Raw genomic sequence first — 15,862 nt, 5'->3', positions numbered from 1 at the left:
GGCACAAAGGGGGAACTCTGACAACGGTGGCGAGTATTTCTACCGCCTGGCACGGAAGGCACACGGTGCTACCGTCCTCAGCGAGGCTCTGGTGGCACCACGTCATTTTCCCTGGAAGGCTTTTCTCATCCAGGGCCGCTGGCCACGGAGATTTTGAGCAAGGGGGCCAGGACCACCCCTGAGTCAGGCCCACCCAGGCACCCACCAACCTCACCTACTCAGCAGCCCTGCTTCCCTCGGCCAAACCACTCACCTGAGCTGCCGCAGAACGAAAGGGTATGCGAGAGCCACCCTGCACCCCTTGCCTTCCCTGAGCTTCTGTCCCAGCTCTGGAAGCACAGCTAGCACGGTTGAGTGCTGAGTGGAGGCCATGAGGCCAGAACGCCCACAGTGAAGTTCTAGTTACGCAGGGTCAGTCATCCTCAGGGCCACAGTGGCCCCACGTAAAGGAACCCAAGATCATTTTGGCTGATAGAGTTTCCAGGGCTTTGACAACCATATCATATCGCACACCACGGGAGACAGGATGCACTCAGACTCCCAGCCTTTTAAAAAGATTGTATCAGCTTGGAGTGCCTGGGTGGTGCGGTCAGGTGAGCATCCGACTCTTGGTTTCGGCCCAGGTCATGATCTCAGTGCAGAGTCTGCTTGAGATTCTCTCTCCCTCTCCTTCTGCCCCTCCCACTCATACATTCTGTCTCTCAAATAAATAAACACATCTTTTTTTAAAAAAATATTTTATCGGCTTCTAAATGACTATAATTTTCCAAGTCCCCTCCTACACCAAGCCTGCAGGCCCCGCACCATCACGTCTCTGATGGGGCTTGGGAATGACGGGGAGGCTGCCAATGAACTTTGCCTTTGGCTCCAGAGGTCTGATCTCATCCTGTAATATGCCAGGAACACACCCTTGACATCCCATGGCAAAATTCAAAAATTTGAAGTCTAGATTTTATAAACTCCAAATAGGAAAAGCAGCACCGAGAAGCTGAGTGGAGCCATCTCTCAAAGCCATTCCCCCTCCCGGCTGAAGCTTTTTCCTCTCTCTGACTCGACTGCTTAGTCATTTCAATATTAGTAAAATTAAAACTTAAGAAGAGCTAATGCATGTGAAGCCTTTTACAATTTCCAGAGCACTTTTACATGTGTCCTGAGGCTCAGGATTGTTTGACATGACCATCATGAAGACGCATCTTTGGTATTATGGGATACACAATGTGTATTCATTATGTATATATACAATGTGTGCGTGTGTGTGTGTGTGTGTATTCTTTCTCTCTGTAGATATACGGATATACACACACTATATATAGATATATGAATATAGTATATAGTATGTATATATATATATCAAATTTGTGCCTATATGTTTTATACTCATAATTGATTAAATACTCCAAATCCACATTTTTACCCATGGTTCCAAAAACAGTAAAATAAAGGCAGATCTGTTTATACCAAGGCATGTGTCCTTCCCAGGGCACCTCACAACCTGGGTTAAAATGCACTCACTCTGGGAACATCAGGGCATTGAGCCTAGTTGGCCATGAGCTCCTCAAGGAGAAGGGATTTACTGGAACTTTCCAGTGACAGCAGATGGTCTTCCCCACCGTGTGCTCCAGGCCAGCCAGGATCCAGGCATCTGTGAGGCCTGAACCATGCTAGCTGAGTGGCTGACATTTGTTCTAGAATCTGTAAAGTTTGTCTTTCTCCAGCTGGCTGTGAAGATAGTATTTTGATAGCGCTGACAGTGTCTTAGGAGACAAGCAAACAGAGGGCTAGCTTTAGCTTTCCTCTGCTGGGTTCTTTACATATCAGTGCTCGACCTTGATGCTCCTCAAGGAGAGTGGTGCTACCTTCTTGTTATCCGCTGGTTCCCAGAGTGGCTGTGAGCCCCTGGTGTGGAGCTCAGAAGAGACTCATTATACAGATAACAGACTTTAAAAATGCTGTTCTCATAGCCTCTCCCAATGTTGCACTATGTCTGTACCCCATGGGCCTCTTCCAGCATAGTCACTTCTCAGAGAGAACTCTTTAGAAAGCTTCAATCTCCAGCTATCAGAAACACCCAGGTTCCCAGTTTGGCTTTTGACTTACTGAGAATATTGAGGAAATAGGAATACTCAATCACAGGGCTTCCTAGCCTCATCAGCACTATATCTGGGACCAAATAATTCTTTGCTGTGTGTTGGGGGGCTGTCCTGTGCCTTACAGCAGCTCTAACAGTACGCCTGTCCCCTATCCACTGACTGCCAGTAGCCCTCACACCTGGTGTTGGGACATTGCCAAATGTGCCTGCTGGGAGTGGGGGCAAAATCACCCCTGTTGAGGATATTTGCCCTGCTGTTAAATGGATGATTGTGAGCATTGTGGGCTGAATATGGTCTCCTCTGGATTGGTTGGTTTGCATGGGAAAGGCACCAAGTTCTTGCTTTTCCTAGGAGGATCAGCAAAGTGCTGGATATCAAAGCAGTTGAGAATAAAAGGACATGCTTGATGCAGTAACCTCAGGCAAACCTTCTTACTTACCTCTTTGAGCCTTGGTTTCTTCGTCTGTAAAATGGAACACCAACAGATATTTCATGGGATTATTGTCAGGATTAAATGAAGTAACTAACATAAGCAAAGTATGTGACATAATGCCTAATACATGTGAAACACCCAATAAATGTTATTTTCTCTTCCTCTCTCTCTTCTACCCTCAACTAGGGTACAAAGGCATAAATTCTTCCTAGGGACAAAGGCATAAAAGTTGGCTACTAGGGAATTCCCCTGTCCCATATTCGGGGTAGAGGTGGGTGGTTGTGATGACTGGTGGGGTCACAGGCCCCTTTTCCTATGGGCCCACTTGGGAATCAGAGAATAGCTATAGACCTTTTTATGACACACTTTTGCACGTAGTTTCAGAAGGACCAGACCAAATCACAGTCCTGCCCTTGGAACAGATGCACTAAAATTAAAAAAAAATTTTTTTTAATTTAAAAAAGGAACAAGTAAGAGAATAAGAGATAAAGTCTATCAAGATGGTGGGGGAAATGCTAAGGTAGAAAATAAAGCTTGGGAAGTGGGAGGAGACATGGGGGATGGTGGTGACAATTTTTCAACGTGGTTGTCAGGGATGGCCTGGCTGGGAAGCAGGTCTCTGAGTCAAGGGCTCGGTGAGGAACTTGGTTATCTGGGGGAAGGGCATTTCAGGCAGAGGAAGAGAAATGCCTATGCGCTGAGGTGGGAGGGAGTCTGGAGCCCATCTAGGATTGAGGGAGTTCAGGGAGCTGGTGGGAGGTGATTCCCACCCCCACAATACCCATTAAGCCCCTGCAGAGGGCAAGAGGATGGATCATGTAGGGCCTTGGACGAAAGCCTGACACCATGAAAAGAACATTAGATCTGCACCCACTGGGGAAGGGAGTTACTGAAGGTAACTGACAGATGACACTTTTTGCTCCCAGGCAGTAGCATGCAGGTCCCTGAAGGCTCTTAAAAGGACCAACCATGGTGTTAACTCTGAACAAGGTGGCAGACACATCAGTCAGGATGGGCTGGCCATGCTGCCGTGTAGAATACCCAAACAATTCTGTTGGCTTAAAAAGTTGATTCATTTCCTGTTTGTTGCACATCTGTCCCAGGTCACTGGCAGAGTGGCCTATTCTTGGAGCATGGGAGAGCATGGCCTTCTGCCTGGAAGTGACACACTTACTCCTACTCAGGTCTCCCTGGTCAGAGCCAGCCACAGACCACAACTGAGTTCAACAGGGCAGGAATGCATATTGTCCCATGGGAAAGGCTCTGAAAATCAGTGACCACGGACAGCCTACCATGCCTGGGAGGCCACGCAGAGGGGCATATATTAGCTTAGTGAATACATTGTTGGGATAAGCACAGATGCTGGGACATGAGTTAGGAGGCCATGCCAAAGGTCCAGTCAAGGGAGATGGATGTGCCTCCCAATATCCTGGGACACTCAGGGCCTTCCAGGGCTGAGAGTTCAGATTGGCAGGCCCACAAATTTGACTTTGTCAGTGCTCACAGGGATGATCAGAGGGCTGCCACACACTAACCAAACTGATAAGAAATTGATGTATAAATCTGAATGCTAATTCATTAATCTGTAGGTATGGGTGAGGAGACACACCTTTCCGGGTGTTTAAAAAAGGACTGAGTTTGGGATTTAGGCAGGCCAGCGTTCAAATCCTAATTCTGTGATTTCTTAACTACTTGATATGCAAAATTTCCTCAGTCTGTGAGCCTCAGTCTCCCCATCTTCAGATCAGCCCACTGCTTCAGATACATTTGCAGGGAAGAATGATTGAGTTAACGTGTGTCAAGTGCTTAGCCTAGAGTTGGGGCCTGTTTAGTAGAGGGGAGTGATCATTATTATTGAAATCATTAATAACGGTTAGCAGATGAAGATCAGCCTGGATACAGAGGCAGTAAAGAGATATTTCCTATAAACCATGGTGAGATGATGTTCTACAATAGGGATTACCTGTGTAGTGGCCAAATTCTGTCCCCCTTGGCCCATCTTTTTCTTCAGGGTGTGGCACGGGTTTTCAGATGTCAGCTTTCCCAAGCCTTTCCAGTCTTCCCTCCCTCTGTTTATACCAGGGCACTCTGATTGCCCTTGGGTTTTTCCACATTGACTCAGCCACACACATTTGTAGGTCCTGAGGGTTCCATCCACAGATGGTAGATGCCATCTTCTATTTGGACCCTCACTAAGGGTCAGTCTGGAAATATCAAGGGTGTTTTAAGGTTACCCCATGTGGTAACCTCATGTGGAGATCACACCCTTCCAAACACGAAAATGTGACAAAAATGAGGACGTCAATGCTTGCAAAAGACTAAGTCTCAAAAAAGACTGTCAGACCTTCAATTATTTACTGTAAGCCTATTGTTAGTGAAAGTTTAAAAAAGGGAATGGTTTCTTCATCGGTTTCACATCAAACTTGTTAAGTATAATTCTCACTGATAGCCAGTAGTATGTCGGTTTGCCTAGAAGTACGGTGTTGGAATATGGAGGACAGCCTGATGGGGCCCATCTAATTTGCAATGAGGCCCACTACATTTTTCAAGAAGGATAATAGATCCTGACAAGCAGCATGCTGGTAAATACTTAAAAACCAGCTCTTAGCAGAGTTGGGGGACCTCTGATTTGTAGCAGTAGAAATTTCTGTAGTATCAACATTCCCACCACGCCTATTTCAAGCCTCCAGCATGACATTAGCCGGCCCACAGAATTCCTGCAAATTTCACAATTGGATCTCACAAGCCAGGATGAGCCAGCTCAAGCACACTGATCACAGATGAGGAATGAGATGATCCCAGGTTTTGTTGTTCGCTCTCTCGCTTACTACCGTGTAACTTTGGCCAAGTTACTCAGCGTCTTTGGGCCTGGCTCATAGATGGCATTGGCTAGGCTTGTTTCCCTCCCCCTGTTGTCTAAATAGGAAGGTAACCTTGTATCAGTGCTCCCTTGCTGTGTCTCCTGGATGGAGGTGAGGACATGAGGCAGACAGGAATGTTTTGAGAACCATACACACAGCTGCTTTATCTTTATTTTGGGAGCATTTCCAAGAAGAGACTGGACTTTTTAAAAATGTAGGAAGATATGGGGAAGTTGAATGGGTGTAAAGTGAAGAATCACTCACCTAAAAGGAGCTAGGAATGGGGAAAATACACATGAGGGATTTGAAGAGCAAATGGTTGAGCTCCTCTTACATTAGCTTCAGGAAGGGGGGTAAAGGTCCAAAGATATAGATGTTGACCTTGGTAGACAAATAGCCAGTTGAGCATGTTTCTTGATTTGGAGAACCTCTAGGGGTACGATACGATACAAATTGAGTATGAATGCAATGTCAGAATATGGCTGCGGCCATATTGAAGTCTCTTACTTCAGGTTCCATTTCCTTACCTATAAAATGGAGATAACAGCCCAGCAAAGAAAGGATGGTATAACTAGAGTAATAGCTAACAGTCAAGTGTGAGGAAGGACAGAATGAATCCAAATGCCAAATGTCACACAGCATCAGGAGAGACAAGTCGTCTGCATGGTGCTCTGAGGAATTGGTTGATGACTTATAGTGGGGCTGAGGGTCAGGAGTAAAGGGGGGGCAGGGGAGTTAAGGAGTAAGGAGATTACCCTCAAAAAGTTTGGAAGAGAAGAGACAAAGGGAAGTGGCATCTCACTGGCAGAAGGTATAGGGTTCAGGGAGGATCTAGTCTTTGTAAGATGGGATGAACTTGACCTTGGTTATATGCTGATGGGAGGCAGCCAGGAGAGAGGGAGCTGGGAATCTGCATGGTTGACTCTTCCTATCCCTGCTCTACCCTGTGCTTAGTGCCCCCACCAAACTCCTCTTCTAAATGTTTTTCCAACATGTGATTTAATGGTGGAACTAAGCACTTGTGGCAGAAAGGTGGGGGACAGCAGCTGATGACAGAACTGGGTGTGCACATGTCACCCTGCAAAACAAGGTCTTGCTATTGACTTCATCTACTCGCACTCAGAAAGTCTTGTGGCCATCTCTCAATACCCCTTGGGTGTTCTCAGAGTATTCCTTGAACCCCCATGCTGGGTTCTCCCCATGAGATACTATAGTGTCTGGTTTCTCCTTCAAGCTCTCTGTTGATGTGTTGGGGCTCCCACCTGATGGCCCCTTGGTACAGCCCTGCTCTCGTCATGGCCCTGCTTTGGACTTGTCATGTATCAACTTCCCTACCTCACCCTGGTTTTTGTACCCTGATCCCTTCCACTATGTCATACCTTTCCTTCTGATTCTTCCACTTCATCAGCCCCTTGCTCTCTGATTTTTAGAGGCTGTCCTCCCCCAGACACCATGTCTCTATGCTTCTCATGCAATGGAACATCCACACTCACATTTTTAATTTTATTCCCCAACTGGCATGAGTTTGAGTGAGAGTGATGCTTGGATATCACACTGATGTCACCAAATTGGACCCTCCCTAATGACTACCCCCTTTGGTAAGGACTGTCCAACTGCAAATTGCATCCCTTCCCTCTCTGTTCCATTGGCTAGCCATAAGGTATGGCCATTCCATTTCTGGAAATCTTAAACCCTGGGTCTAGTGATCAGAACCTGAAGGCCCCTCTCCTGAGCTTTTCTCAGGAGGACTGACCCCCTAGAAGGCTCCAGGTTAGTGTTTTCCCAGCTGGCGGGGCTGGGCTCCAGTTGGCTCATTGGGCCAGCTACAAACCCCACCTCCTGGTCTGCACCAGGAAAAGTGAGCAAGCCATGAAGGTCACTGCCCAGAACTTGTCACAGCCGAACGTGAAGTGTTTAACAATTTCCAGTCTGATCTTTGGAAGACAGAAAGTCATGGAGTCATAGTGGGAACAAATCATAAATGTTCCCAGGCCTGTCTGAGAATCTCATTGGGGGCCACTAGGTCCCTTTCAAGGCTGGTTCCTCTGGGCTTGGGTCTTGGCCAGGATAATGCATTGGCTTTTGGGTTGACCTCAGGTGAGACAGAAATCTTCCAAGTGAGCCACAGCAGTGAAGGAAAACCTTGCACGTATTCCCTCTGCAATGGAATACACTGCAGGCCTTGGAAGATTAATCACTTGACAGAGGGAAAGTGATCTTGGTTAATTCTATTGGAGTCACCTCTTTCTTTGTGGCTTGAATGTTATTCTCCTGAGGAAGGTGGACTAGAATGCAAATTTGATTTGTAGCTCCAAAACCAAGTGCCTCTCTCAGATACCCATGGCTACTATACTTCTTGTCAACTCAGCGAAAGATTCAAATCCTTTGTACCCAGGTGCCTAGACTTTCTTTCCACTCCCCTCATGCAGTCTCTTCTAAGATCATGCCTGGAAGGCCCATTAGTACAGTGGTTACTTTCAAGCACAGGTGTCAGAGGCCGAGTTTGAATCCTGACTCTACTTCTTAACAGATATATGGTTTTTGAAAAATATCTTAAGTTTCTTCTTCTAAAAAATGGAATTAGGGACCCCTAGGTGGCTCAGTGATTGAGCATCTGCCTTCAACTCAGGGCATGATCCCAGGTCTGGGGACCAAGTCCTGCATTGCGCTCCCTGTGGGGAGCCTGCTTCTCCCTCTGCCTGTGTCTCTGCCTCTCTCTGTGTGTCTCTCATGAATAAATAAATAAAATCTTTTAAAAAATGGAATTAGAAAACTGTGCTAGTTTGCTGGGGCTGCTGTGATAAAATGCCACAGACTGGGTGGCTAAAACAACATATCTTTATTTCTTTACAATTCTAGAGGCTGGAGGTCTAAGATCAAGGTGGAGTCAGGGTTGGTTTCTCTGGAGGCCTCTTTCCTTGGTTTGCAGATGGCCTCCTTCTCCCCATGTCCTCATATGGCCTTTCTTCTGTGTGAGCACATTCTTGGTGTTTCTGTGTGACCAAATCCCACTTTCTCATAAGAGCACAAATCAAATTGGATTAGGGCTGCCTCTAATGATGTTATTTAACTTAATCACCTCTTTAAAGGCCCTATCACCAAATGCAGTCACATTCTGAGGTCCTACATATGACCTTCAACATAGGGCTTCAACATATGATTTTTTTTTTTTTTTGCAGGAAGGATGACACAGGTCAGCCCACAATAAGTACCTACATCACCAAGTTCTTCTAAATAAGATAATGGATATACATGCTCAGTGAATCATGCTATGTTCTCTGGGACAGTCAGGTACACAGAGAACACATCTGTCTCCCTCCCTCCCCTGCCCCAGTGGAGCCTCCAGAATTAGCTGGTTGCCCTGAAGCACCTTCTGCTGACAGTTCTTTGAGGTGCACTTATGGTCCTGTGGGTTTGTGAGGCCACAAGCTTTGTCCAGAGAAACGATGCAAAGGTGGCAAATCATGGGACATTTGATTCATTGACCAAGTATAACAAATGTGCCAATGTCATAGATAGGATTCAGAAAAGTTTCCTGGAGGTGAGTTGATAACAAGTGTATCTAATATCCTGTACTATTGGTTCCTGAGTCCCTGGAGGCTAAGTGTTACTCTCTGTTGAGCATCCAGTAAGAAATACACCTCCCAAATGGGGTCCTTTTTTAAATTTTCTTATTTATTTATTTATTTATTTATTTATTTATTTATTTATTTCCAAATGGGGTCCTAAAGTGGGCCTGGTGTTTCTGGTTTCCCTCTAGGATATACTCAGCCCTTTAGCAGCACTAACTCTGGACCCCCCAAAAAATATGTCTAGAGCTTTGCATAGAACAGGGAGTTCTTTGGTGAATGTGGTGAATTAGAAAGTAGCCACCTTCAGGCATACCTCCCCCCCCCCCCCACAGGATCATTTCTGCCAATGCTGCTGGCAGAAGGAGTAGGACAGGCTTACCATGGCATGAGGCCCCACTCATGTTCCTTTTTGTCCCTGCTCACCATGCTCTGAAGAAAAGAGACTCCAAACATACTCTGAATACTCTGAAGAAAAGAGTCTCCAGACAAACATACTCTCCAGGGCAGCCCTGGTGGCGCAGCGCTTTAGCACCGCCTGCAGTCCAAGGCGTGATCCTGGATACCCTGGATCGAGTCCCACGTCGGGCTCTCTGCATGGAGCCTGCTTCTCCCTCTGCCTGTGTCTCTTCCTCTCTCTCTCTCTCTCTCTCTCTCTCTGTTTCTATGAATAAATAAATAAAATTAAAAAAAAACATACTCTCCAGTCTTGGGCAAGGCCTCTGCCCTGGGCATCCTGCACCCACGCCACTTATCATAAGTTTCACCTTTCCCTTTTCCCTTTAACTTGGAGCATTTGCACAATGCCAAGGATGTGGTGTGGCATTCAGGACCCTGAGGGGCCAACAGCTTGGTGTTAGAATAGACATCTGCCATTAGAGAAGGCTGATGACCTTTATTACATATGACCTCAAGAAAGGTGCTCCCTGGTGGGCCTCTCGAGAGCCAAACTGACAAAGGGACAGGGAACATTAAGAATGAAGAGCCAGGACAAATGTGATCAGGCTGGCAGAGAGCTGTACTGTGGGCCTAGCTGTACTGTCAGTGGTTCTCAGGGTAATCCTGGTAAGGAACCCAAATCCCTGCACTTCTGCATCCTGTTGAATGAGTGGGTTGAAGTGGGTGGTCTATGAAGTTTCCTGTAGATATACTGTTTGGTGACCTACAACCTACCAAGTTGGGAACAGATAAGGCAGAGAGGCAAGCCTGGGGCTGGGCATCCACTGGCCAGCTGCCCCACAGAAGTGATCTGTCATCCATGTAACTATGTCCTAAGCCCTCCTTGTAATTCACATTAATGTCTTATGATGTTTGGGGAACATTCCTGCCATATTCCAGAGAGCAGTTCCAGAAACATTAACCAAGAACCAAGGCCATGTACAGGTTAGCTCTGAGGGAAGCAGTTTCTGTAACACTTCATGAAAGCTGAGGCAGGTGTTAACAGAACACTAGCCCTCAGAACCACAGGAATAGATCTGGAGATGTCATAGGTAACCCAGAAGATAGAATAATGAGGAAGAATTAATTTGGCTTTGCTATGTGCGATTGATGGACATTTGAATTTCTGTTTATTCATATTTGGTGTGGATGGGGTAAGTGTAACAACACAGAGAGCACAGAGATCAGCACCGTGAATGAAGGCTGAGGGGCTGTCCTGCTTCCATCCGCCTAGTCTGTTCAAAAACACACTCAGAATAAGACTGAGTTAGACTGTGCTCTGGCAAAAGCTAAGCTGCTTTTTCTTATTTCATGAGCTTGACTCATGTTTTTCTTAGAACTGGAGAAGTAGTACATTTTGATTTATTAGAAGGAACAAAAAAAATCAAGTCTTCTTCCCATTCAACTTCTATAGAATTCCTATCTGATTATTAAGGGTCAGCTGTACCACCAAGATTATTAACATCAAGAAACGAGTTCACCAGGAGAGGGCTGATGCCACAAAGAAGTTTAAAAGGAACTTTCTGATGATGATCCAGGACTGGTAATAAACCTGGCACCGACTACCAAGATGATCACACATTCCCTACCCTCTGGAAACTGATAGCCTAAATCATGTGACTCCCAAAAGATCCCATTCCCCTCCCTACTCTACCCCACTAGACATCAAGAACACAGGAGGCTCTGAAAGGTTAGCACTATCACTGTGTCATGGTTGTGGAGCACATGTGACCTCAGCAGGTGCCAGTGGAAATGTCCTGTGTGTACAAAGAGCAGAGAAGGACACACAAAGTATTGTGTCCAGAACTTTCCAAAATGGTGAGAGGAAACTTGTTAGGTGTTTTCAAGATTGGCTTCTATGGCGAAATTGGGATGGTTTCTCCCGTTTGTTTTCAGTGGCGGTTGCTAATATTACAAAAGCATATAAAAGAATATTACAACTCATTGTAACAGTTAACAATCTGGGGGTTTTCTACGCTCATGCCACATAATGGTTTTTATTATCGTGCTATATTGTTCTGCAAGCTGTAAACCTGAGTGTCTCTGAGATGTTGGAAGGGAGCTATGTGAGTGAGGTGGGTGAGGAAGGTGAATACAGGGAGAGTGTAAAATGCCAGGGGACTTTGACTCTCCCTTGAGGTTTGGAGGAGAGTGGGACTGTGAGCAGGGCCCCAGGGAAAGACAAATCAAAGTCTTCAGAGCTGGGGCAGTTTCATGAATCTCTTGATGAGCCAGTTTCTGGATCTCTGAACTGACAGAGGTTAATGTGGTGACTTTGACTTCAGTCTGGAGGAATGTTGTAGGGGAATTGTGTCTGGTGTGAGAGTGGGGAACTTGGTAGGAAGAGGGGTGCCAAAAGGACCATTTCAGGATTCTAATTGAATTTGGTTGCATTTAGTTCTGAAATCTGGGGATAAAGGAGAAACAAAAGAGCCTTCGGGTGGACAGAGTGGAGAAGATGCGTGAGGGTGTTGAGGAGTGATGGGGAGTCTCTCTTGAGAGGGAGTTGTGTGGTAATACCTGTCTAATTCGTTTCTTGTGGGTGGACTCCAGTAACTATTGTTGTGTTTAGTTTGATATAGTTACACATAACCAATAGGCAGCCTTACAAATAAAATTGCTCTACGGCAATTGAAGTATCCCTTGGGATCAGACACGTTCACTTGCCCGCCGAGGAGAAATGCAGAGGATGGGGGAGTGGAAAAGGCTTTCCCAAAGCATGAGCAACAGGACTGTTGAGTCAGGGCTGAGATCAGACAAGGAAGGGCCTCCCAAGTCAAGGCCTCAGAGAACTTTGAGCAGAGTGGTAGGTTGGAGAAAGCAACAAGGATGGGACGAGAATGAGAGAGGCGAGAATGGATAAGAAAGGCAGCCACTACAACAGACAGGATATCCCAAGGCCCTTGGTCAGGATGGCCTTAGGCAGGGGATGGAGAAACTGAAGGCAAAAGCCTCAGTTAAGAAGTTTGAGTGAGCTGATGACCAAAGAGCAAGAGAGACTCCAGTCCCTTCTCAGAGGAGAATCCCAAGCTGTGGTAACTTGGGATAGTGAGCAAGCTGTGGGGCTTCACTATCAGCGATCCATTCTGTGGGCTCCTCTGAGAGCACAGGCTGCTGGTGACGGGGCCACTGACTCCGGCCACCATCGGTGTGCAACAAGGATCCCCGCAAGCTCATGATTCCTTAAAATGGAACACATGCCTCCTGGCTCACAGTACATGCAGTAAATCCCCATGACAGACCCAGGTCTCGGCTCCTTGGCCAGGCACATCATCAGCCTCTGCTTAACTCTTGAGTCGTGGGTCCCCAGGATCTCTGGACTGGGGGGGGGGGGTAAAAAGTAAACCTAGACCCCAGAAGTTGTCAGCTTAGGGAACAACTGTGACCTCAAAATCCAGTACCTGATTGTGTGTTTCTTTCTCCCTCCTCCTTTAGACCGTGGTGTGTGTGGGCGTCTCCTCGGCTGGCAGCCCCCGCTGTGCCCGGCGCCTGATGTCCAAGGTTTTGACTGTGTGGGTTTGTGTCTTTTCCGGCAGGTGTCTCCTCTGTGACTTCCCTGATGTCCCTGGCTTGGGTGCTAGCCTCCTATCACAAGCTGCTGCGGGACTCCAGGGACGACAAGAAGAGTATGAGCTACAGAGGGGCCCTCATCCACCTCTTCTGGCGCCTCTTCACCATCTCATCCAGAGTTATCTCTTTTGCCCTCTTTGCTTCCATATTCCAGCTCTACTTCGGAATCTTCGTGGTGGTTCACTGGTGTGCCATGGCCTTCTGGATCATCCATGGCGGAACAGACTTCTGCATGTCCAAGTGGGAGGAGATCCTCTTCAACATGGTGGTAGGGATTGTGTACATTTTCTGCTGGTTTAACGTCAAGGAAGGGCGGACTCGATATCGAATGTTTGCATATTATACGATAGTCTTGACCGAGAATGCTGCCTTGACGTTCCTTTGGTATTTTTACAGAAACCCGGAGACCACTGACTCCTATGCGGTGCCAGCACTGTGTTGTGTCTTTATTAGCTTTGTGGCTGGGATCGCATTGATGCTCTTATATTATGGTGTGCTGCATCCCATGGGGCCGCGAGCTAAGATTTTTGCCAGCTCCTGTTGTGCCGAGCTGCTCTGGGGCATCCCTTTGCCCCCCGATGTTGAGCCCATGGCGCCTCAGACCCCTGGGTACCGGGGGACCCAGGTCACGCCTACCAGAGCCGTAACGGAACAACAGGAGGATCTCACGGCTGACACTTGCTTGCCCGTTTTCCAAGTGAGACCCATGGTGCCCTCTACCCCGTTGGGGCGTCCTTATCCCCCAGAAGGGCCCCTCATTAAGATTGACATGCCAAGAAAGAGATACCCAGCTTGGGATGCTCATTTTGTAGACAGGAGGTTGAGAAGGACTATTAACATTCTGCAGTATGTCACCCCTACGGCAGTAGGCATTCGGTATCGAGACGGACCGCTCCTTTATGAGTTGTTACAGTATGAGTCTTCACTCTAAGAGCATCTTGACCCAAGTTGAGAAGGGAACCTTAAGTTTGGTTTGCGGTAAACACCGCTCACAAGAAATATAACCCTCCCTTCCCCTGATACACAAAACCACCACCACCACCACCACCACCACCACCACCACCATCACCACCACCAATGCTACAAAAAAAAAAAAGAAAAGAATAAGTCACAACCCCTTCAGATAAGCTTTCTTTCCAGTCGCTGTATGTATACAAAGATATTCTCTATGTTTTGTAAGTAAAAACAAAAAGAAAACTTTTCTTTTGTTTTTTACACATAAGAAACAGTATTGAAAAAAATCCCACACTATGGTTCATAGGGTGGAGAAGGAGGAGTTGTCTCCACTCCAAAAGAAAAAAAAAGTTTTATACCTTACACCAAGTGTAGATCATTTACGGGATTGGTGCTGATTGAAAGAACAAAACAAAACAAAACAAACACAAACAAACAAACAAAACCTTCAACTGCCTTATGCCCTTATAGGTGCTGAGTTTCATTAAGTACTGTCATGTTTCCTCATGCAAAACTCTCTGGTGACTTTTGCACCAAGAGAGGGAAAATTAAACAATCAAATGAAACAAATCTAGAAACAAAACAAAAACTAACCAACAAAAAACCGCAAAGCAATCATTCTTCCTATCCAATTATTTGTATCAAACAAAACAAATTTACCAAAAGCAAAGGCATAGGAGCCCCTCCTCCTTTTTGATTCCTCTCCCTGTCACCTGTCCTTGCCCCCAACTTATCAGCGCCTTCTAGGAGCCAAAAGGCTAGCTGTTTGAAACTCAGATGGCTGGAAAAGGTACTTGAAGGCTGACTATGTGCCATTTTAGCATTCACCTGCTAAGAATCACATTTGCATCCTGGGGTAAAGCAAACAGGACAAAACAAAAAGCCACCCCAATAATTCTATAAGAACAGGCTTCTAAAGCAAATTAAAGGAAATTTCCATTTATGTAATCAAAGAACATCAGTAATAATAAAACTCAGCATAGTAGCAAAAAGAATGACATCAATTTAAAGGCACAATACTTAAATCAGTGACCGGCAAAAATGATTTGTTCTGTCATTTTAAGGCCGTGAAAGGTATACATTTATCACATGTGATATTGTGTAAGGCCTCTTCTGTTTCCATTTGGTGGGAAGCCTTAAATTGATCTGGAAAGAATTCTTCATTTTTCATTTGTGCTTTTTAAAAATATTAACAAAAGTTAAGGAAAATTAGAATATAAAAAAAAGTCAAATTGTAATAACTGACCCATTTCAAAGATTGTTTGGTGCTTCTGTCTTTCACCATTGTGGTTGGCTGAAAGTCATTCAGCTCACTTGGTGCATCTGGGTTGAGTGGGAAATTTTGTGTGTGCAGTGAGTGTGTGTGTGTGTGTGCGTGTGTGTATGTGTGTGCCCATAGCACACGTATATATGTGTGTATGTGTCTGCTGCAAGGTCTTGCCAGAAATGTAGAAAATGGATACAAGACAGACTCTGGGTATGGCTGAGGTGGAGTATAAGGGTGCTGGGGAGTGGGTTGCAGGAAGGAGGGGATGGTGCTTGAATATCAGCCCCTGTCTGATTGGCAAGACTCATACCAGCAGCGTACTCTGGGTCTGAGGCCACGTCATTTGGGTGAAGATTTGATTCAATTATTTATTTTCACATTGTACCAAGTTGAATTTCTGGAGGTGTTGCAAGTATGCTCAACCATTTTTAAATGTTACTTTTCAAAGTATTGCTCCTGTAAGGAATATTCTGTTCTAGGGCATCTTTTCAATCCCATTGTATCTCTACTTGGGCACAAAAAAAAAAAGAAAAAAAAAAAAGGAAAAGAAAAAAAAATCACACACACAAAAAAAATCTCCACAAAAAGATATATATATATATATATAAAAAACTGTGTGTGCGCGTATATGTATATGTATATATATATATATATATACGTGCACACGCACAATATTTTTC

General features: G+C 45.7%; 1 protein-coding gene across 1 annotated transcript in view; it reads left to right on the top strand.

Annotated features, from left to right (window-relative positions):
* Nucleotides 1-13,899, top strand: part of XKR6 (XK related 6) — a 313,018-nt gene extending 299,119 nt beyond the window's left edge. The window contains exon 3 of the mRNA XM_055300213.1: nucleotides 12,928-13,899. Within this exon, the coding sequence (XP_055156188.1) occupies nucleotides 12,928-13,892 (965 nt within the window). The 3' untranslated portion in view covers nucleotides 13,893-13,899. The remainder of the gene's footprint in view (nucleotides 1-12,927) is intronic.
* The last annotated feature ends 1,963 nt before the right edge of the window (nucleotides 13,900-15,862 follow it).

Source organism: Nyctereutes procyonoides, unplaced genomic scaffold, assembly GCF_905146905.1.
Source record: "Nyctereutes procyonoides isolate TBG_1078 unplaced genomic scaffold, NYPRO_anot_genome, whole genome shotgun sequence".
Taxonomy (NCBI): domain Eukaryota; kingdom Metazoa; phylum Chordata; class Mammalia; order Carnivora; family Canidae; genus Nyctereutes; species Nyctereutes procyonoides.
Note: the sequence above shows the minus strand (reverse complement) of the source record. Positions and strands in the feature narration are given on the sequence as shown.